Below are 22,947 nucleotides of genomic sequence, written 5' to 3' on the forward strand. Positions count from 1 at the left end.
TGGAGGATGTTGAGCGTGGTGCAAACAATGGAGACGAATTGAACCAGCAGATGGAGGGTGATGCAACTTCATCGATGCAAACTGCTGTTAAACCCAGAAGACGTTAATGTCCAGAAATCTAATCAATTGGTCCTTGGATGATGACAAATCATCCCCGGGGCTTCATGCAGTTCGAGTCGTTTTAGCGAAAAGTTGGTAACATAGACAGACAGAGCAAATAAATAAATATATGAATACATGCAGATGAAAACATTACTTCCTTTGTTGGTCACCAAACGTAGTTTTTCCCTGTGATCTGTGTGTGACTGTTTGATCCTCATTGGGGTGGATCAGGGTCCCCCTCCAGCCCTCTGCCCCCCCCCCCCCCCCTCTCGATCCGCCCCTGCAGGGCAGCAGACACGAATAGATCAACCAACAGAGGGCAGACAGCAACCAAACTCCTTCCACAACAGACACCCGACCCGCGTTTCTTCCTCACCCTTCGAGCCGCTTCTGAAGAAGATGAGCGTGTGAAGAAACGGAGGAAATGTCTGTTAACGAGGAACCCGGTAAATACGTGCTTTTATTATGTTGATCGTTAGCGGCATGCTAATGACGGGATGCTAACAGCCGCTAGCTGCTAAAAGTTAAACTACGCATGAGGATAAAGGTCAAAACTTTATTTCCGCATCTCTTGGCATTCGATTTCAGGGTGTTTTTAATGTCTATTATCGGAGTTTTAAGTGAAATTCCTCATGTATCTGTCTGGTGCGCTGATGTAAGTCCTGTTTGTTGTGGAGAAGCTTCTGGAAATACTGAGAGAAACGGACAGAAAGCGGCAGTAAATAGTCCCAGTTTAGACACAATTACACCAAAAATGCACGCAAACGACCATGTGTATACATATAATAAGACATGGAACTGCACAAGTCACCCTTATGACCTGCTAGTAACAGACTTTGGAGCAGGAGTGTCAAACATAAGGCCCGTGGGACAAAACCAGGCCGCAAAGAGGCTCCAGTCCGGTCTCAAGCCCAACAAGAAAATGGTCCAAAATTCCTATAAAACATTAATTCAAAAACAAATTAATAAACATTCTAAGACTAGCAGACTCTACTCAACACTGAGAGCCCCTTTACATGTCGCAAAGTTTATATTTGGGCATTTTGTTTACAGTAAAGATAAAGTAACTAAAGTAAACACGAGCATATTTCCAAAGAAACTAGTTGATCTGTTGTGTGAATAACAAGCAACTCCACTTCCAACTGATGAATCTATTTAAGTCCTGATTTTTAGGGTCACAAAGCTACTGCAAAGTGCCTCTAAAAGTTTAAACCACCAAGAACCGCCAGAAATGATATAAAGTGAAGTTGAACAACCAAAATGTAACACAATTCTTCTATAACTAGATAGATATACGCGAAAGATGTTTTCTGAAACACACGCGCCTTATCAGCTTCACTTTGTTGACAAAGTTTCAATACAGTTGCTTGCAAACGAGCACACACTGTGGCATGAAGACACACAAAAAGAAGGTAAACATTGAATGTGAGATAACTAAGTAGATTTACAATGTAACCACCAAGCTAAAATGAGATGGTGACGCATCTTTCCAGGTTCTGTCTTTTTCCGTGGAAAACCTTCTTTGTACATTTTGGCTTTTTTTCCCCCGGCTTGTTAAATCTCACATCTAAAGGGTTTCTCTTCTGTTTGCCATCAAGCAGTGAAAGCTGTTGTAAGCCCGTCACTGTTTTCATGCCTTCCTGTAGAAATGTTTCAGCGATGAAAGGCATTTAAAAAAAATAATAATAATCTTTTCCTCTTGCAGTTTTTTCCTCCGATGACAAGGGAGTGAAAAGGGAGCCGGCGAATATGAAGGGTGAGAAGAAAGACGAGTCTGTAGCCAGATGGAGCGAGGAACTCAGACTGGTCCTAATTGGAAAGACCGGATCTGGCAAGAGTGCGTCTGGAAACACCATCTTGGGCTGCAGGCAGTTCCTGTCACAGATCAGCGCCCGATCTGTCACCAAGATCTGCGAGCTGGGAAGCGCTGAGCTCTCGGAGGACGAGGGCCCGGGAGAGCGGAGGAGGGCGAGGAGGATCGCGGTGGTCGACATGCCGGGCTTCGGCGACACTCACCTCGGCGTGGAGCAGATTCACACGGAGGTCGCCAAATGCGTCTCCCTCTCCGCCCCCGGCCCGCACGCCTTCCTCCTGGTGGTGCCTCTGGGCCGCTACACCGAGGACGAGAACCAGGCCGTCTGCGAGCTGGCCGGGATATTCGGAGAGGACGCCGTCCGCCTGCACACCGTGGTTCTCTTTACCAGGGGCGACGAGCTGGAGGGCATGCAGATCGAAGCGTACCTGCAAGAGACTGCACCCGCGGGGCTTCAGGCTCTGATCGACAGGTGTGGAGGGAGGTACCATGTGCTCAACAACAAAGACCTCGGTGACAGGGCGCAGGTCGAAGGGCTCATAGTGAAGGTGGATTCGATGGTGAAACAGAACAACAGCGGCTTTTATACAAACACCATGTTTCTGGAGGCCGAGGCGGCCATTAGGGAGGAGCAGCAGAGGATGCTGACGGAGCGAGGGCAGGCGGAGGGTGGAGAGGAGGAGGGAGGCGAGTGTGTCGTGGAAGAACAGGCCAAACCCGTGAAAAGAAGAAAGTGTGACTTGGAGTCTGACGGAGCAGAGGGCAGTGAGGGAGGAGGAGGAGGAGGGGGGGGAGGAGGAGGATCGCTGAAGCTCAGGAGGAGGGAGATGGACGGAGGGAGTGATGAGGAGTTGAGGGTGGAGAGGTGGACGGACGAGAGCAGAGGCAATGCCTTCAGCGTCCTGCGGGAGCAGCTCAGGGGCCGCCGCCGGGGGTCCGGCAGGGCCGTCGGCAGGAGGCAGGCGCTTCGTTCCTCCTTGTCCCGCCTGAGGAGGGAGGCGGCGCTCTCCGCCAAGGTGCTCGACAGGGTCAAGATCCTGGTGGCTGCCGGAGCGACCGGCATGGCGGTCGGCGTCGTGTTCGGAGCGGCAGCTCCTCTGGCGGCCGCGGCCGGGGCTTCTCTCATGGGGAACTCGGTTGGTTTCGCCGCCGGTCAGTTGGCGGGCATGTCCGCAGCAGGGGGCACGGGCGTGGGGAAAGCCGTGGGGGCCTTAGTGGCGGCAGCCTCGGGGAAAACCGCCGTGGCCCTGGGGGCGGCGACGGGCGGACTTCTCGGCGGTTCTGTGGGCGCCGTCGCAGGGACCGAGGCTGCCACTCCAAGGGAGGGCGCCATAGAAGCTCTGAGCCAGGTTAGCCTGGTCGGGGCCTCCGCTGTGGGGCTGTCAGCAGGGGTGGGATGCACCCTGGGAGCCGGGGCTGCTCTGGGCGCGGCCCTGGAGGGGGCGGCTCTCAGCACACCGGCTCTCGGTGGAGCTGAAGCAGCTGCAGCCAGCGCCTCCACGGCTTTAGTGGCCTCTGGGACGCCTCGGTGTGCTGCAAGCGCCCCCATGGCCGCCGCCTCCACCGCCTCCAGTGGCCTGTGTGGGTTAGCAACACCCAGCATGGCCGCCGCAGCGGACCATTGGGGAACTGTGGCGGCGACGACACGCGTCATGGGCGTGGTGGCCGAGATCGGCAAAGCCGTGGCGGGCATCGCGCTGGCCGGCGGCCTGGTGGTGAAGGTGGTGAAGGAGAAAGTCAGATGTGGCACAGGAACAACAGAGGCCTCCTGCTCAGAGAAAAAGTCCTACGAAATCTACTGGAACAAATGAGGACTAACTCACACATTCCGGTTCACTGCACTCCTCAGAGAGAGAACTTAGTATCCCCATAAATATGTAAAGCGCCTCACAGGCACCGAGCAAACAGAGCAGAAGTGTGATATAAAACAAGATTGCACACGATTTACACATTTGTACTGTAATTTATTTTTGAAAATGTTTGGAAATGTTTGAAGCTGATAAATGAATTCAGTGATTTGCTGTCTGATTTTTTTTTGTGTGTGTGTGGCATAGCTACAAAATGAAGTACTTACTATTTGATTTGTTTTTAAATCAAATTTAACTTCCAGTATTATATAATTCTAACAGTTTTGACTTGCTGTGAATTCATCTCCACTTTGTTGGTCTGTTCACCTTTGCAACAATAAAAAAAAGTTTCCCACAGTATTTTCTCACTTTTTGTCTTGAGTTTTGGTCAGTTGTGCTCTATTGGGTAATTTTACGGACGGTTTCTAACCCTCAACTTTCTCACTTCTCAAATATGAAGGTTTCAATCGTGTTTACAGATGATATGTAAAATACCAATAAAAATATTTGTGATCGATAAATACATTCATTTCAGCATCAACCTACCTTCACTTTTGAACATAGAGGGCAAAGAACTTGATATTTTACCTTCTACCATTTTTTTTCTTTTTAATACATGGTGTGATTCGACTTGAGTTGATCATGTTTTGCCAAGTCTGCTAAAATATACACTACAAATTGTCCAACTGCGATAAATAAAATCATTAATAGTTCATAAATGCTTCAAATAGAAAAGAGAGCGTATTTTAGGTTTTAAGCATCTGTTTTGGCGAATACCATGAATATTAAATCAGTACAGAAGATAGTTTATTAGTTACACAGAAGAATCAAAAGATTGTGAAATTTCAGCTCCAAAGAATGATTTCCATTGCTTCTAACCCTTTTGGATCTGTGTAGAAAAATCTGTAGCACTAATCAAATGTATATTAATTTGTACTTGGGAAAAAAGTCGTAACATTTCCAGGTAAAAGTTTCACATTTTAGGCATATTTACTGCTTGTCATAAGGGTCGATTTTGACAGGAACAATGTGAAAGGGTTAAGTAAAAAAATGAACGTGTGTCTTTAACTGGGTTGCATAATGGAGTGAGTTGGTGTTTTCTAAATAAACATGTCTGCAGTGCGGACTTGTTTTCTTGTGTTTATTATAATTTCCTGGCGCTTTAATGGTCCGATGAGCGTCTTTTCATGAATTCAGGGGGCGCGGTTTATTTAAATGAAACGGGAGCTTCTGATGTATGACGTACTATCAGACCACGGTGAATGCGGCCTCCTCATTGGACGACGCGGCCTGGTCTCATGACAAGAACCGCTCCCTGTCAGCCAATCAGAGCGCGCCTCCGGCCACAGACTCTGTTTGTGAATGACGTAATGAGCGTAAAACAAGATGGCGTCGCAGCAAACACAAATCGGTGTGAATGAGTAAAATCGACGGACACGTCCGCCTCAGAGGAGGCTACTGTGTCATTTCAGGCTCGAACGGGGAGATGGAAACGTTTTGAGAGAGAAGAAGTTGCGTTGAGTGTGTTGACGAAGCCCTCCCGAGAACACCGAGTTTGATCCTCCTGACAAGCCGGGGAGGAGAGCCGCGGAGGGACGGGATGGACAGTGGAGAGTTCATCTCCAGCATGGACACCATGGACCCCTCTTTAGCGGAGTTGGGGGATGAATTCACCCTGGGAGACATTGACGGTGAGTGGAGATGTAGCTGCAGTGCTGACAGTTATAGATGTTTTATTAAAAAAATTCCGACGCGCTGGTCCTTTTCAGCTTCGTCTGTCAGAATGCTGCACGGTGTTTCGGATTACCTGGGTTCCCAGTTAACTGGTGACCGACGTCCTTTAACTCCGTCATGGGAGACACTTTTAGAACCTGACAGAAAGCCATAGCTGTCCAGGCCAATGTAGTTTAAAGGCATTTAAAGAAATGCCGTATCTTTTGTGAGATTTAGTGTAAGACCCACTGTCACTGGCAGCAGCAGGTTACCAGTCAATAGGGAAACCAGTTAATCTGAAACACCGGGTACAGTGTCTATGATGAAATGTCCAATAATTGCTCTCTCTAATCATGATTTATGTACACAGTGGAATTATATTATACGGTCTTTTATATTTACTTACTTCCTGTTATTTTTCCCGAATGACGTTATGTTCCAAAGAAGGAGTCATCCATCAGGAATCTTGTTTTCAGTGACTACAAACACAACAGTGTGACTTTCCTACCAACATGATGGGTGGCCAAGTCACACACAGTTATTACCAAGGGTAGATCACCATACATTATGTTCCCTGGGTTCAGATACAATGAAGTATGATGTTTTCTGATGAGTTATTAAAAGAAAAGCCATATTTTTGTGGCTGTTTCAGTCTTATTGTTGTGTGGATGTGTTGTTATGTTCATATGGTGTCTATGTCTCCGAGGTTGCCTTTTGTTGTTTGTGGTATTTTTAGCCTTTCTTTCTCTCTTCGAGTCCAGAGTTTGCACGTTCGATCAGTTTTTTGTGTTTAATCTCACAATCCTTTAAAGATATGATGTGTTTTAAGGTTAACCGTTAACTCCAAATTGCTTGTAGGAGTGAGTGTGTGTCATTGTCTGTCTCTGTCTGCCCTGTGATGGGATGGCACCTTTCCCAGGATGAACCCAGCCTTCACCCATCATCAGTTAGGATTGGCTCACGCCCCTTGTGTGCAGAAAGTGAGATAGAAGCTGTTTTGTATATTTTTTATGTGGTTTTTTTGCATCTTTGAGGTATTTCCGTATACATATCCTGATACTGGGGTCCACGTTTGAATTTGTCATTGCAGTTTATTTCTATCTAACTATGCTGGGGTCTTTTTATTTTGTGTGGTCATTTTCCCTCTCTTTCTATCTCTGAAGTGATTTCCCATTGTTAGTGTGTATTATGGTTATCTTTCTGTTTGTTGTGTCTCTTTATACATCTATTTTGTGTCGTTATTCAACCTGAGGGGTCATTTGGGCTCTCTTTATGGTTGTTTAATGTGTTTTTCTAAGGATTGTGTGCTTCATTTGTGTTGTTTTGTGCATCTTAATGGTCATATAGTGCTGCTTTGGGGTCTTGAGTGTGTGTGCCCAGTTGGAGAACTCGGTAATCATTTCTTGGCCGTCACTGCGTCCACTTTGTCCTTTGCTGAGTGTATGACACTATTATCAGTATTGATATTATTATTATTATGGAGGATGTCATGAAGGAAGGATTTTTCTTTCACATATCCAGGCTGGTAGCCAATGGATGCGCTGTATCCCACAAGCCCATATCCCTGTTGTTGAAACAGGTTTCAGTCTTTGGCACACAGTGAAAGGATGAGGATTTTGGTGTAACCCTGGCTGCTGCAGCGTCACCAGATTTCCATCAGGATGGAATTTTACTGAATGCTAAGTCACCAGACCGGATTGATAGGCCAATGAACGCAAGTCTGCATGGTGCCATGGATGAAAGAGGGCGTTTTCTTGGCAGCGGGGGTTAGTGGGATTACAGGAGTCGCCTGCATGGTAACTCAAGCCAGTCGTTGGAACAAACAATGATGCGCGTCCTTGCGTAACGATCCCGAAACTCTACCCGTCTTAATGACATGTCGTGCTAAACCTCGTTTTAAACTTTCTGGCGATTTGCCAGGGTGGGCAGACAGCGTGAAGCCCTGCAGCCACACTCGCATAATCTTACTTAATCATTGTGTCAAAAGAGGAATGTACAGATGGTGTGACAGTAAAATGACAAATGAGCTGACTTGGTCAGAAGTGAGCTGCAGTTCAACGGTTCAGTTTTTTTTTTTCTCTTTCGGTCTTCATTGTCCCAGCAAGAGAGATGGTTAATGTCAGCTGGATTATTCTTTTCGGAAATTCTAGCCGTCCTATTTCCATTTATGACTTTTTTTGGTATAGATATATTTAAACCAGGAGTTTTCTTAGTGGCTCACAGATATTGACCTTTTCCTCTTCATATAAGTCTCGTCAAATGCTTTTAAGTGTTGAGAGCTTTCATGCAGTTGACCCTACATTCATCTGGAACATTCCTCCCCTCCCAATTATTCACATAGCAACTGCAGCTCGGGTTATGTAACCTATTTTCTTTGCCCTCAGCCCCCCCCCACCCACACGCACTTTGATGGATTTATCCTTTATGTCAGCTTGTCCGAAGCATCAGGGGCTCCGGGTTGCTTTTGTCCTGTCCTCCACCGACAGTCTGCACCCCCGTGGAGGTGTACAAGTGCACGATGTGGCGCGTCCGCCTGCATCAAGCGCACGTTTGAAAAGACGGGCTGGTAAAACGCTTCTGAGGAGAAAGAATGATGTTTCTTTCTATTGTGTTGAACTTGTGTCCACTTTTTTTCAAGACATATTTTGAAGCAAAAAACGCTGTCAACTGTCAACACCGTGGGACGACGGAATGTAGTTTTAGGAGTCACCTGGCCGCATGAGTAAATTAGTGTGTGTTAAAGATGCGTGCAGGTTATGAGTTGGCAAATTAGTAGTTTTGGTGATGAAGGTTTTCAAATTTCCTCCTTAACTGCATTAGGGCAATGTATAGGCCATTGTCGCATTGTCTTCAATTATTACAGTAGTTCCTGTCAACCGGGGGCCCATGTAGCTCTTGGAAGAGGCGCCAAGGAAGACGGGGGGGGCGTAAGGCTTTGTCTACTTTGAGCAGGGCTGGGAAACTAATTTTCCCGAAGGGCCACATGAAGAATTTGCACGACTGATGAAAGCTGAGAAATGAGTTGACTTGAGTTTTGCACAATAAGAATGATCTCTTGATAAAAAGCAAGTTGTTTTTTTTAAAACACACTTTGTATGAGCTGTTGTTGCTCTGCCTCACTTTCTCAGTCTTTTTCAGGAAATCATGATTAATTTTTTCTAAATTTCAAGTTCAGTTAATGGGTACATTAAAAAAAAAAAATGGTGAAACACAAATTTTGTGGCGCTCGCTAGATGCAACCAATAATGTAATAATGGCCAATAGCGTGGAAAAATGTGACCATTTAGGTGTAATAAAGCCAATTATAACAGTTAAAGTAGTGGTGGCCTGGAGTTTATAGAAGCAGACTTGTGTTCAATAAAAAAAATGGCCACATGTATTAAAATACAGAGAGAAGCACTCATTTATTGAGAAAAATAACAGCAAGAAAACAAATTATTGATCATATTTCTACAGAGAGTTTGAGAAGACAATTTTTTTTTACACTCCTTTTCACATCGTAGCAGGATCACGTGGAGTTTTCTCTCACAAAACGACAGTAAAGGACGTAATTGCTTCAGTTTGGGCAGTAAAAAAAGAATTTAGCTTCCACTGAAGTAAGGTTGTTATGTGTACGGAAGATGTTGCTCACAGGTTCCACTGTTTATTTTCTGTTCTCTTTCTCTCTCTCGGATCGTTTTGTTGGATTTACTTTAAGGTCATTCTCACCGGCATAACAAGAGTACAGTCGGCTTGTCTGCTGTTGATGTTCTGTCAGTGGTACAAAGTTCAAGGCTTCCCGCTGCGCTCATGGTCACTTCTCTGACCTTGGTGGCTGCAGCCGTCACGCTATCTGTGACACACATTCATCTATCAGTGATGCTGCAACGACTTGGACTCTGTCAGGAGGGACTTCTACCGGAAACGGGGATCGGCAACTTTGATCACTGTGGAAAAATTTTCTTTGTCCTCACGACCAAAAAGACAAATTGTAAACAGCCACCTTGAGAACAAATTGTTAATTAAGATTATGGCGACCAATTAATCGAAATGGTTTAGTAATTACAACACGTCTCTCTATCAAACCTGGGTAAAGTTGGATTTTTCTCTTTCGTGTGAAGCGAAATGATTGGTTTGTGGAAAAAAAATGTGTTTGGAGACGGTAAAACTTGCATGTCTTTCTTTTTATTGATTTAGATTCATTCTACATAAACTGATGCATTTAAGACTGCATGGCTCAAATATTAGAAGATAAAAATCAACTGGAGACCATTTTTATCACAATGCTTCAAACTTTCTAATTTATTTTGAGAAGTTTGACTTTTGAGTGATTTTACATGATGCAGCTGTTCAAACGCTTAAAAAAAAAAAAAAAGACAAATGATTTTAATTTAATTACATAAAATGTCTTTGTATTTCAATTGTTCTTGTGCGTCAGGATCAAAATCCTACAATACCAAGAAATATAGGTAATTTTGGATCATTACAAACTGGCAAAATTAGTTAAGAAGAATGAGTGGAAGTCTATTTACATACATAAATGTAGAAAACAGAAATAAAACAATGTTTTTGTTCCCCCTGATTATCTCAAGCGGTGCACATCAGAAAACCAGAATTGCATGTTTTCCCAAGGAAAACCTACTGAAAATGACAGTTTAGTGCACCAGAACATTGGCTATAAAATGTTTGATTAGAAATAAATGTGGTCTGGTCCTATTAAGATAGCTTTGCTTGTGCAATAAAGGTACAGTACGGCCTCCAAAGAATTGTCCGCTCTCATTGTGTTGTGAGTAGAATAAAGTTCAAGGCCGCAGCCTCGACTCGGTGGCATTGACGGCCAATGTCACACATGCTGAGGGTGGAAACAACAAGTCACTTTGAAGATAAGGATTAACTGTTGATTTTAAAGGAAGAATAATGATGGTGGTCTTGAATTGTAGGTTTATTTCTGAAAGCATTTACTGCGTTGTTAAGGTAAATGTAAATATTGACAACCACAGAACATTTTAGGTTAAACTAACCTCACACGCACGTTTTCGCCCTTTGGGGGAAACAAAACATGGTAGAACGTGCCAGCTCCAAATGGGAAGCACTGAATTAAACCAGCAATGTTCTCGCAGTGAGGCAACATCGTTATGTGACTCTTCCTTTTTAACTTTTCCAAATGTGAGGGAATGCAATAATCTGCCTCGTGTGATTAAAACTCAAATGATCAAGTTAAATAGAATTTTGTTTCTTCATTTCCTCAGAGATGCTGCAGTTTGTCAGCAACCAGGTGGGGGACTTCCCCGACTTGTTTGAGGACCAGATGAACCAAGCAGGCTCCATGCAGAGCGGCGGCGCCCGGCCCACACCCCAGCCAGCCATCCAGACCCCCCAGACCCCCCAGACCCCTCAGACCCCCCAGACCCCTCAGACCCCGCAGACCCTGCAGACGGCAGCCGTCGTCTGCTACCAGAGCTCCAGTGTGGGCCTGGCCTCCTCCCAGACGCTGTCCCCTCAGTCTCTGCCCCTCACGCCTCCTCTGACTCCTGCCCAGACTCCTTCCCCCATCGCCGCCGCCGCCGTCACCCCGCCCTCCACGGTGCAGCAGGTGACCCGCAGCCCCCCACTGCTTCAGCCACGCCCCCAGGTGGTCCAGTCCATTCAGCCTCAACAGACGGCCCAGCCCACCATCCAGGTATCAGCCGAGGCCAGAACCTCTGTTTCTCCTCATTTTACCACCTGTACTGCTTCGTTTGTGCTTTAAAGCAGAGTAGAACCGCTGTAGTGACGAGTCACCGGAGTAAATCTTGCTGCCCGTTGAAAAGTTGCAGAGACCTTTATTTATTAGCCGTTTGTTGTGCTTTTCATACTGAACAAGCTTCTGCAGACACAAGAAGCTTTTCAGTACATCAACGAACTGTAAAGCATAATGTTCAACTCTGCATTCACCCTTCTCCACGTCTCGGTAAAACTACATCAACCTTCTCGGGTTGACAGGCGTGACGTATCGTCTTAACCAGAACCGGTTCATCAAAGGAAAGGTAAATGAAAGTAACTGCTGAACAAGTTGGCTGAACACCCTGTGCTTCATTCGCATGAAGATGCACACCCAGGGGATTCCCATGCAGACCCAGAGCTTCCCGGTCCACACGCTGGTGCAGACCCACAGCCAGACGCCGCTCCCCATACAGACGCAGGCTCAGACTGTGATGATCACCTCCAGCGGAGGACAGTCGCGCTTCCTGCAGAGTCCGGTCATCTGCCACCAGACTGCAACTCCCGGCTTCCAAGGTAGCGGTTCGGTGTCGCCCTCTTGATTTGTGGCCCTGTATTCTGAATATGGACGTTGATCGTTGATGGATTTTCGTCGGTCACTTCCTGCAGTCCTCCAGCCGCAGGTGCAGAGCATCATGACTTCGCCGCAGCTCCAGCCGGTGACCATTCAGCACCAGCGTGTCCTGACCCCGTCAGGTCAAACCATCCAGACTCTGTCCACAGCGCCCACCACGATGCACACCATGCAGCAGCAGGTTCAGCAGGTACCCATAAGTCCTGTTACTATATAACCTCACTGTGAGGGAAATTAGACAAAGATTAGTTAAGATAATCACCTGATATACTAATAAACAATTAAAGTATAACGTAAGTGATATTAAGGCTGTTTAAAAGGTGCTTTAATCGTTTAAAAATATATATATATATATATATTGCTTGTTTTTCTGTCAGGTTCTGGTCCAGCAGCCTCAGATTCTTAAGACGGACTCTTTGGTTCTAACCACCCTCAAGCCAGACGGGACCCAGGTGTTGTCCACTATGCAGAGCCCCACAGGCATCACCACGCTCACCACACCCATCCAGAACACGGCCCTCCAAGTCCCGGTATGCAGTGTGGATCCGTTCAAATCGCACTCGTGGGTTTGAATTTGGTCCCAGGAACGGCGCCTCTTACTCCGATCTGTGATTGATTTAGGTTTGTTTTGTTTTTTTTTTGGTCACCAGACGCTGATGAGCAGCAACATCCTGACCACCGTCCCGGTCATGATGGGAGGAGGAGACAAGCTTCCCATCAAGCAGCTGCAGCCAGGCTCCCCGCACAGCGTGAACGCAGTCCGGCACAGCATGGACCAGGGTCAGCTGATGGCGGGAGTGGTCGGGCCAGGGGGGGTGGTGAAGGAGGGCGAGAGGAGGACGACCCACAACATCATCGAGAAGAGGTACCGGTCCTCCATCAACGACAAGATCGTGGAGCTCAGAGACCTCGTCATGGGCAACGACGCAAAGGTGAGTGGTCTCAACACCGACCTGTCACCCGCTGAGGCGTTTTCCCTCTCCAAATAGAATTCTACTAGCTTGCTAAAATCAGTACTATTGTTGTTTTATACAGCGTTTCAAGCTGATTTAACTTATAAACAGAAGCTGGCCAATACAATGTTAAACCTTATTTCTCAAGTTGATGTTGAGCAAATGGAATATATTAAGCGTTAATCGACATCCAACCTTTTATTTCAGCATGTTAAGGCCCTTTTTTTCTTTCTTTGACAATTTTATCATGAAATGTCTTAAGATTTCATGCAAAAATTTCTGTTCTGCTTGTTTGTTCTTTTTAACCAGTAATTGTCGGCATCCACCCAAATAACATGTGGGAGTAAATATAGTCACACCGACTGTCTGAAAATGACTCATATAATCACTTGTTATGGTAATGGTGAAAAAATGTCTGGTACTTCTTGCCATAGTCAAGAGCATTTTCCTGTTCATGTTGTCATTCAGTCTTATTAGGTAGCCTGTGTTATTTTAGTGTTTATTTTGAATAAAAACTTAAACTGGTACCTGCAATTTACGAACTAGGTAATTAGTTGTATTAACAAAGTTGGGAGATTCTTCTCAAGAAAACCTTTTGTCATTCGTAAATTAGCTGCTTGTTTTTGCGTCATTTAAAGGTTTTAATGTAGTCATCATGTATGACACCAATGAATGCAGAAATGTAGCACAAGTTTGTAATTTGACATGAGCCTCATTACCTGATTTATTGCTGCTTTACCTGGAATCCTTTGTTCCACCTGTCTGGAGCACGCTCCCCTCTCTCAAGTGATCTATGAATGGATTTAACAATCACGATGTGAACACTCGACACTGTGACCTTGTACAAATCTGACCTCAGATGCTAATTTGAGTCTTTTTCTTTTGCCAGATGCATAAATCCGGGGTGCTGCGGAAGGCCATCGACTACATAAAGTACCTGCAACAGGTCAACCACAAGCTGCGGCAGGAGAACCTGGCTCTTAAAATGGCCAACCAGAAGAACAGTAAGTTTTCAACATCGTTTCAAGTCCCACTTTAGTTCGAGGCACTTCTAAAAAAAATAGGGTTTTTTTCTCTCTCTACATCTCAGAGTCCGTGACCCTGTCCGAAGACGTGGAGCTCAAAGAAGAGGTGGTGATGATGTCCCCTCCCGCCTCGGACTCGGGCTCCGGTTCCCCTCACCAGTTCTCTCCTTACTGTGTGGACTCGGAGCCCGGCAGCCCCTTAATGGATCACGATCAGGTAACACACACACACACACTGCATTAATGATGCAGCTTCACAGCAGAGGTGAACAAACACTAACTACCTGGAAGAGGGTTTGGTTTTTTTTCTTCTTTTTTTTTTTTTCACTCTGAGCAAACTGATTATCTCGGCGTGTTCATGTAGGTCACAGGAAGGACAGAGGCACTTTTAACAGACTTCCTATTTTTAGTTCTTTGGTGCACATTAGAGTAAGAGAGGCTTATCTTGGCGCTGCGCTTCACACACACCTGAGGCGGTTGGTAGTTAAGCAGAAGAAGTTAATTTAATTGGTGCAGGCCTTTTTTTTGCTCCTCATTTCTTCTCGTCTTGTGCCAGACTAAACGCTGCTACAGCTGCATCCATTTGGCCAAAGGGAGGAACTAAAGACTGCTTGTAAAAACGTATTTAAATTAACATTTCAAAATGTTGTTCTGGAGGAAGACGTGTCAATAAAGGGAAGATGTGTTACTGAAACGCCGGCATTCTCTCTGCTGATATTTCTTAATCGGTGGCTTCATCTGGTTTTTTTTTTCCAATAAAACTGTGGTTTGCTTCACAGTTATGACCTTTAGCAACACTACTTGGTGATTAAGTATACCGTTATAGGCTTAATGATTTAGGCTCAGTACTATTAACGATTAAGTGTAAACTGGGAGTGATGTTCCTTGTTGTGAACACATTTTCTTCCTCAGGTGAAGAGCGAGCCGGACTCTCCCTCCTCGGTCGGAGTGATGGATCGTTCTCGGCTGCTCCTCTGCGCATTGACCTTCTTCTGCTTGTCTCTGAACCCTCTGCCCTCGTTACTGGGTTCTGAGCCGTCTGGGGGCCCCACCTTGTCTGGGGGCCACGGCCCCTCCAGATCGCTCGTCTGGTTCCCGAGTCACACGCAGGACTTTGGTGAGCGGCGTGGAAAAGGCCCTCGATCGACGCTCGGGACTGTTTCAACAATGCGGCGTCGAACCTCACGTCTCGTCTCTCTCTTCTCCTCCAGCGTCATGGCTGCGGTGTCTGTTGCCGTGGGTGATGGTGTGGGTGCTGAGCGGCGTGGGCGCAGTGTGGGGCTGCGTGCGGGTTCTGTACCTGTGGGAGCCCGTCACGCCGCTGCACTCGCCAAAGTCCGTGTCCTTCTGGAGGCACCGCAAGCAAGCCGACCTGCATCTGAAAAGGGTCAGTACACGTCAGGAGGAGCGTCGTGACTCCATACGTGAGACGCGATGAGCAACGCAAGAAAGGAGTTTGGGTCCTCGGCTTGACGTTTTTCCATGAATCCTAAAAGATGGAATCACACCAGACAATAATAGATCCACATTACTGTGGATTAATGTGATTATACAGGAATGTGAGGCACCAATCAGAGCCCCAGAATTTAACTCCTTGACTCATTACGATCTTACTGCTCAGTGTCTTGTTATATGACAGCTAAATATTGTGGTGCTTCATATTTCCCTTTGATGTCTATCTGCATAAAGATATGAATTATAAATGCTCAATAGTCAATTGTGAAATTTAAGTGTCTACAAATGTGAATTGTTTAAAGTATCTTACATGGTAAATTGTGTTTATATTTTCTTTAAATGCCATTTTTCATTCTTAAATGAGTCGCATAAATGTAACTTAAATGAGTTTGTGTGTGTCGCAAGTTCTATTTTCTTTTTGAGTTGCACTTCTGTGCTGTTTTAGCAAAAGATTAAGTTGAAGTTGCTTTATATTCTCAGATTGAAGAGCACAAACATTTTGCTCTGATTGGCATAACTTTGATGTCTTGGTTTATTTTTCCTCGTTTGCTGTGCGGATTTATTTATAGAATTTGCTCAAACTGTCGTCACGTCTTAGTTACTGTGTAACCCCGCTGTCTCTCTTCTCCTGTGTACTCTGAGTGATAAATATGGTGCCGTTTCTCCTGCAGGGGGATTACACAGCGGCCATGGCCAGTTTGGAAACGTGCCTGTCTGTACTGACTCGAGCGCTCCCCTCAACCGGTCTGGACCTGGTCTTCTCGCTCTCCTGGAATCTGATTCGCTACAGCTTGCATCGTCCGACTCCTCTGGGCTGGCTCGTTCACCAGGTTGGAGGGAAGCACAAGAGCGAGGAGGCGAGGACGTGTGCGAGGGACGCAGCTCTGGTTTACCACAAGCTCGGCCAGCTGCAGCTCACAGGTAGAAGGTCAACGGCGTCGATGCACGAATAGCGGCGTGTCGATTTTGTAGCGAACGTTGAGACAAGATGTCGGCTCTCTCCGCCTCTGCAGGAAAGCTGCCTCAGCGAAGCAGCCTGTGGGCTCTGTCCCTGTCTCTGAGTGCCGTCAACCTCAGCGAGAGCGCCCAGGGCAAGATGGCCCCCGCTCAACTCGCCCAGATGTACGTCACCACGGCGACGGCCCTCCGCATGGCGCTGGGCCACCACCTCTCCTGTCTGCCTGTATGTGTCTCAGCTGGTCCGCCTCCGCTGCCGTCAAACTATTATGATCAATTCCCCATCAGCATGGTGATCTTCTGTCCCCCGTCTGTCGTCCAGGGTTACCTGCTGGGCTGTGCAGAGAGTGTCGCCAACCAAGAGACCAAGCAAATCCCGGACTGTCTGCGCTGGCTCTTCACTCCCCTGGGCAGGCAGTTCTTCCTGAGCTGCGATTGGTCGGTAAAGTCGGAGAGCAGCGATGGCGTGTACACCTCCCAGAGAGACCCAAGTATGTTGTGAATCATCTTACAAAGAACATAAATATCATGTGAGAGAAATGTTTTGTCGGTTGAGGATTTCTTCTTTGTCTTTTTCTGATGCTGCGCAACTCATCAATCAATTAGCAGAACAGAGGGCAGATCATCCTCTAACTATTTTTCTTCCTCGGATTAATTCTTAATGGTGTGTTGTCAATTCTTGTATGAAACACTGATAATATACTTCTCCGTATTCACGTTGAAAACTTAACCGAAGCCCCGATCGCCTCTTCTCTTTGTGACGGGGGATGAATAGATGACTATTACACAATTCTGCCTTGGTCCTTTCAGCCTCTCTGCATTGTTGGTATTCTAAAACAAGCAGCCATGATTAAAATACCGTTTGCCTCTGTGGTAAAGGGTGATTATGTAATTGTTGTGTGTGTGTGTGTGTTTTTTGCTTTGATCCTCCTCCAGCCGACCCCATTGCCCAGCTGCACCGCTGCTTCTGCAGGAAGCTTCTGGAGAGAGCCATTCACACCCTCATCCAGCCGCAGAGTGACCCAGAAGCAGGCAAACGCAAGAACGGATCCGGGTAAGGCAGGCAGGCAAAGCAACTTGTCCTCCAGCGGCGAGCACTCGAAGCTCTTCAGCATCCGCAGCCAGTGTGTTTTTATGACGGATGGATGTGAATGACTGATTCCGGCTGCATTTATAAGCCTCTCTATTCTGCCCCATCAGGGAGTTTTCCAGTGCGCTGGAGTTCCTCCAGTTGCTGAACAGCTGCACGGAGGACTCTCCTTCCCCTCCTCCTCCTTTCTCGACTCCTCCCAATCACACCACCACGCCAGGTACGACGAGCATTATTAAAGCGACGAGCCTGCCAGCTTCTCAGAGAAGCATGAATCCCGATCAAAACTTCTCCTCCAGCGGCGATGACCAAGATAGCCATCTTAATTGTTACTTGCAACTTGAATGGATTTTCTTTGCTGCAGTTGCACACTGAGAGTCAATTTAGCTGCTGGGATTAACTCCTTCCTGGTTTATCACTGATAACACTCCCAGTCATTGATTAGAAGTAATAAATATCTCCCAGGAGAAATGAACAGTGACTATCTGCGCAAGCCGTATTAATTAGCTCCAGTCTTAATCAGTCCAGCTCCGAGCCGTAAGACACGGCATCGCGGAGGATCACATCCACAGTTCTGGTTCGGCAGAAAAAGCTGAGGGAGAAACCGAATCACCAGGCGCCGCATGGCCGCCCGTGCTGTCGGTTACAGTTTTATGCATCCGTCCATCTTCAAGCTCTATCACCTGGGACAGGTTGCATCACAGCGCTGACACATGGACACAAGACCCGACACCTTGGAGGCGGTTTTCCACATGAACCTCTCTCTTCTTCCAGTGGGAGACCCGGTGAGTCGTTGGTGGGCTGTTGTTCTGAAGGCGGCCGTTCACTGGCTGCAGGGCGACGACGTCGCAGTCAAGTCACTTTTGGCGGAAGCGGAGCGAATGCCGAGAGCGTTGCACATCCTGGAGTAAGTGAAGCCAGGCGTCATGTTGGTGTCTCGCCATGACGATGAATTTGTCTTATCGCTTCTCGAGATTATCCCATTTATTCTGTCCGATGAGAAAACCACATTTTCTGTTCCAATTTGAACTGCGGAGCAGCTCGGACGACATCACCACATGTCCCAGTGGTGAGGTTGACTCTCTCCCCTCTGTGTTGCAGCCACCCTCTGCCCAAGGCCGTGCACCTTCTCTGCAAGGCGGTTCAGATGAGCCTGTCGCCTCTAAAGGGGGAAGGGATGATAGCCTGCCTGTCCCACTGTGACAGAGCCAGCAGCTGCCTGCGCCCGAGCATCTCGGTGCCTCTGACTCAGTCTGGCAATTTGCTCAACAAGGTAGGATACGAAGCAGCCGTGAAGAATCCTTCCTGCCCGGAGCGCTCTCCTCCTCAACACCTGACCCTCGTCGGTGTTTCCACAGCCCGTCAGGTTGACGTGGGGCTGTGTGTGTGTGTGTGTGTGTGTGGGTGGCAGGAGGTGGCTGTGGTGCATTGTAGTTGCATTGCATGATCTTGCAGCCCAGTGCAATGTGTCTGCAGTGCAGTACAGAGGCCTCCCTGATCTGCACGCACCCGCTATCCACATGTGCACGCAGTGTTGCATATGTGGCGCACATGTTCATATACGACTTGCCGTGCGGATTTTACTCATCGGTTGTTTTCTCATCTTCCAAAAAGGGGGTTGAACTCCTGGTCTGCGATCTTCTGTTGACCCTGAGGACCAGTTTGTGGCAGCGTGGAGGCAGCAGCAACGGGGAGCCGGGCCCCGCTCCCGGGTCCCAGCTAGCCGGCTTCCAAAGAGACCTCAGCGCGCTCAGAAAACTCACACAGTGCTACAGACAGGCGCAACACAAGGTACGTCGACGAGGAGGTGGAATCACACGGGGAATAAGTTTCAGGGCACACGGAGGCATGTTCTGTCCAAATACACATTGAAAACTGAAACGAGCTCTTCCCAAAATCAGAAATGGCCTCGCTCTCGGCTGCAGCGGCGGCTTTTTGAACATTCAACACCATTCGTTCTGTTCACTGCTGATTTTCGTCAAACTGGCAGAGCCACATTCCTTTTTCTACTGCGGTTTATTATCGTCTAATATGGAAACCGCTGAAAGTATCTAACCGAAGATTCTCAACACTACAACTGCGCACGCAGTGATACGTATACATTGAAATCATGTGAGGGGAAGCGTGAAGAGCAGCGGAGATCATGTTGAACTGGGACTTTGTACCCGAGAGGCTCCGGTCACATCGTCTATCTTCTGTACCTGCACAAAGGTTGTGGGGTCGATTCCAGCAAACACGGGACAAAGGGCAGGTTATGACCTGAACGGGTTCGTCGATCACAGAGACATTCACACACACACACACACACACACACGAGGACATAAAATAAACCACTGCACATGCCAACTCCACTCAAACGGCACAATTTGACCAAGAATTGTATCACCATTGGTCATAATTGTATCTGGAATTAATGTCCGCGTGTCTTTTTGTTTTTGTTTTTTGTCTCATGCAGGTGTTCCTTCATGAGACGACGGTGAGGCTGATGGCCGGAGCCAGTCCCACCAGGACGCACCAGCTGCTGGAGCACAACCTCCGACGCAGGACTCCCAACTCCTGCACGGCCGGTAAGCACGGCGTTGAACCCAACACTGTTCGGTGGTTGGATGTTGTTCTCACCAGCGGCGGGTCGGGGGCCTTTACACTCCACTGATTGGGATAGACGAGTTATTGTTTTCCTCCTGTTCGGTGGATTTTGCAGTAATCGAAATGAAGAATAAACTTTGCGGTCTGTCCTCTGCTGCTTTAGATTGTTCTTCTCACGCTACTCGGAGGAACAAGGCCATGCCACAGAATTAAAATACACATTTGAAACAAATTGAAGTCGTCAGAAAGATGTTTTGTGATCAGAACAATTTTTTTAAAATCAATGTATTTACCGGTTCTGATTCTTCTGTCAGTCTGTGCAGCGACGTGCCCTCCACAGCACACGTTGATTTTCTCGTCCTCTCCGCCCCTCTTAGAAGGCGAGTGTGTCCTCGGCGAAAGGGAGCGAGCGCACGCCATCCTGCTGGCCTGCCGCCACCTGCCCATGCCCCTCCTCACCCCACCGGGCCACCGGGCCCGCCTGCTGGCCGAGGCCAAGCGCACCCTGGAGCGGGTGGGAGACCGCCGGTCCCTGCAGGACTGCCAGCAGATCCTGCTGCGCCTCAGCGGGGGCACCACCATCGCGGCCTCCTGATCTCACGAAACCGCCGTCCTCTGCCGCCTGCATGCACGCGGGGCGACGTTCACCAGGCGACTCATCCGTTCAACCACACGTACTTCTGTAATTAAATCAAACTATTCAAGTAGATCGAGGGGAAAACAAATCTTAAATATTCACCTTTTTACTGCTGATGTTTACTATCGCAGCTCCATCTGTCAGCCCCGTTTCCTCACTTGATGCTCAGTTCTATTGCAACACAATCACGCCACCCCCTTGTCGGCAGCGGTACTCCACCGGCTGCACCGACGCAACAAGGAAAACCAGGTTTATGAGGCCCCGGAGGAAAAAAAGGGACCATTTTCTAATGGGAAAGCATCGCGTTGGTTCTTTGTAGAATACCGACCTATAGGATCATTTTTGGCACGCGGCAATGCGAGCGATATACGGCAACGGTGTAACGGCTCAGTTTAACCTCAATTAAAGGGCTTCACGCGGTTTAAGAGTCCCGACGGCTGAAGTCTGAGCATGGCTCTTTAGAAAAGCTTGCTTTTAACCGTACAGTGCTGAGTAATGTCTCCTCTTATCTACCTCAAACACTGTACAATGCCAGCATTGTACTGTGGAGTGAAGCGCAAAGCTTCCAACTTCACGTCACCTGGTTTTGGGAAAAAAAAGTGACTATTTTAAGTGATTCGTCATTCCAGTGAAATCTGACTTTCGAAAATTGACTCGCTGTTCCTCCTGCTGCTCGTTGACCCTTCACTGTCAAACACACAGGGGGAAATGTTTGGACTCTGGGAATATTTTAAAGAAGCAGCCATTGGCCTATTATTTAGAAAATAAAAGCCTTTCTGCACAGAGGCAGAAATCTTTAAATTAATTGCTTTTAAACTCACAATGTGATTGTAAATAGATTGTAAATATGCAGATGTAGGTTAAACAGGAGTTGGGTTTTATTTGTTGTTTTTTTTTAAAACTCCTACTTGAGAAAAGACACACGTGATGCTCGGACCAGGAGAGCGAGGTCGACCTTTAAGTTGAGCTCCACCAAAAACTGAGAACACGGCGCAGAATAATCCACGTCTGCAGGCTGCCGGCGTGTGAAAGTCAAAATGTTTTTGGGTGGCGTGTCGCTGTGAGGTGTTTTAAGGCCGGTCCGAACACGGTGATTGAAGTAAGGAAGGATGTGTCTTAGATTTGCTGTCGACCCCGTGGTGTAAATCTTTTAAGCGAAATGGCCTTGATGTTTATGTAAAAAGATAATATTTTACCGTGTTGCAAAGTTGGAGGAGTTTGTGTTTTGTTGTCCCGTTAGCTTTTTATTTGTTTCTTTTGTCTTTACTCACACGCGCAGCACTTCTGTCCTTCCAGTTTACGGACTCTGTCTTATTTAAAGATTGTGTAATGTTAATGTGCTTTGGAAAGGAAGCGGCAGCTTTACAACTCAGTCATTGTCCTTGGTTTATTAAAGCAGTCGAAGGTCAGAGAGCGAGAATCTCCTGCAGGATGTTTTATATTTTAATAAAAGACACCAGTCCCCCATTTAAACTTTTGGCTCAATTTTGGCACACAGGGTAATGACTTGTCTTTCAGGAGCTTAAATCACAAACATGGAAGTAAACTGTTAGAATGTTCCAGGACTCTGTCTTCCAGGTCAACCCAAACTGTAACCTGAGGTGTACTGAAAATAAATGCTTCGACAAGTACTCAAATTGGCAGGCGTGGAATTTTGCTGTCACGGTAATTATGTTACTTCGGTTTTGTTTTATTTTTCACATTCACGCTGTTTTCTCGTCTGAATTTCTGTGTTCATTTTGACATTTTCTAATAAAAGAACACATGACAAATGTTGGTGTTTGTGGTCTTTGAGGTGTGAATCGAACACACTCGTGTGTAGAGACACTTGAAACTGTGAAAAACTGCCACAACGCTTTAAATGTGTGTTGGGTTTGTTTCTTGTTTTGTTTTTTTATGGCTGTTAACCAGGTGAGAACATTTAAACTGGGGGTGTGTTCTTTTTGAACGCTCTGTGTGGTCACAAACAAGACATAGTCATGGAAATCACCAAGTGGAAAAACGTGGTTGGAATTAGTAGTCAGTAAAAACTCCCAACTCTTCGTGAAGCGTTTCTGAGAATATACGGTGATATTTTCCACCTGGTACTATCCTATCTATTGTCCAGGATCGCTGCGGTGGCTAAAGCAGGATAGAAGATGAATTTTTATGCATGTACTGCTTCACATCATGTGACACGAACAAGATGTAATGAGTACCAAGCAGGTAACGGCTACCCTGGGGAACACTTTATTCACCCGCTGTAAAATTGTATGTAATTTTATGATTGTTTCCTCAAGAGCTTGTCTTGTAGTAGTTCATATAAAATGCATATTAAAACTGAAGACCTTGGTCACAGAAATGGCCAATTATGCTCAACTACTCAAATTTTCTGAAAGAATAGACAGAATAATTATGATACCCAAATTTGTAGCTTTCTATTTCCACTTTTTTTGTGAAATACATTTTTATGTAGT

General features: G+C 46.7%; 2 protein-coding genes across 3 annotated transcripts; both read left to right on the plus strand.

The window, feature by feature from the left end:
- The first annotated feature begins 411 nt into the window (after positions 1–411).
- LOC308141320 (uncharacterized protein) lies at positions 412–4,119 on the plus strand. The gene is made up of 2 exons (XM_080511422.1): positions 412–548; positions 1,808–4,119. The coding sequence occupies exons 1-2, from the start codon at positions 527–529 to the stop codon at positions 3,724–3,726; spliced, it is 1,941 nt and encodes a 646-aa protein (XP_080367548.1). The 5' UTR covers positions 412–526; the 3' UTR covers positions 3,727–4,119.
- A 1,045-nt stretch (positions 4,120–5,164) lies between these two features.
- srebf2 (sterol regulatory element binding transcription factor 2) lies at positions 5,165–22,263 on the plus strand. Of its 2 annotated transcripts, none has more exons than XM_080511522.1 (20): positions 5,165–5,453; positions 10,704–11,134; positions 11,541–11,730; positions 11,824–11,978; positions 12,166–12,318; positions 12,439–12,720; positions 13,631–13,745; positions 13,832–13,983; positions 14,679–14,883; positions 14,978–15,153; positions 15,893–16,142; positions 16,235–16,404; positions 16,501–16,669; positions 17,115–17,232; positions 17,379–17,488; positions 18,043–18,175; positions 18,370–18,541; positions 18,883–19,059; positions 19,724–19,835; positions 20,232–22,263. In XM_080511522.1, the coding sequence occupies exons 1-20, from the start codon at positions 5,363–5,365 to the stop codon at positions 20,447–20,449; spliced, it is 3,579 nt and encodes a 1,192-aa protein (XP_080367648.1). In that variant the 5' UTR covers positions 5,165–5,362; the 3' UTR covers positions 20,450–22,263. The 2 variants fall into 2 exon arrangements, with proteins under 2 accessions (XP_080367648.1, XP_080367649.1); XM_080511523.1 differs by having other exon boundaries at positions 20,235–22,263.
- The last annotated feature ends 684 nt before the right edge of the window (positions 22,264–22,947 follow it).

The sequence above is a fragment of the Blennius ocellaris genome (genome assembly GCF_963422515.1).
Source record: "Blennius ocellaris genome assembly, chromosome: 16".
NCBI classification, from domain to species: Eukaryota; Metazoa; Chordata; class Actinopteri; order Blenniiformes; family Blenniidae; genus Blennius; species Blennius ocellaris.

What these genes read in the sequence shown, in the direction of transcription:
- srebf2 (XM_080511522.1), top strand. Translation starts at nt 5,363, where the DNA reads ATGGACAGTGGAGAGTTCATCTCCAGCATGGACACCATGGACCCCTCT. An exon ending in TGCAGCAGCAGGTTCAGCAG is followed by an intron (nt 11,979 to 12,165) that starts GTACCCATAAGT and finishes TTTTTCTGTCAG; the next exon opens with GTTCTGGTCCAGCAGCCTCA. An exon ending in AATGGCCAACCAGAAGAACA is followed by an intron (nt 13,746 to 13,831) that starts GTAAGTTTTCAA and finishes TCTACATCTCAG; the next exon opens with AGTCCGTGACCCTGTCCGAA.
- LOC308141320 (XM_080511422.1), top strand. Translation starts at nt 527, where the DNA reads ATGTCTGTTAACGAGGAACCCG. An exon ending in GTCTGTTAACGAGGAACCCG is followed by an intron (nt 549 to 1,807) that starts GTAAATACGTGC and finishes TTCCTCTTGCAG; the next exon opens with TTTTTTCCTCCGATGACAAG.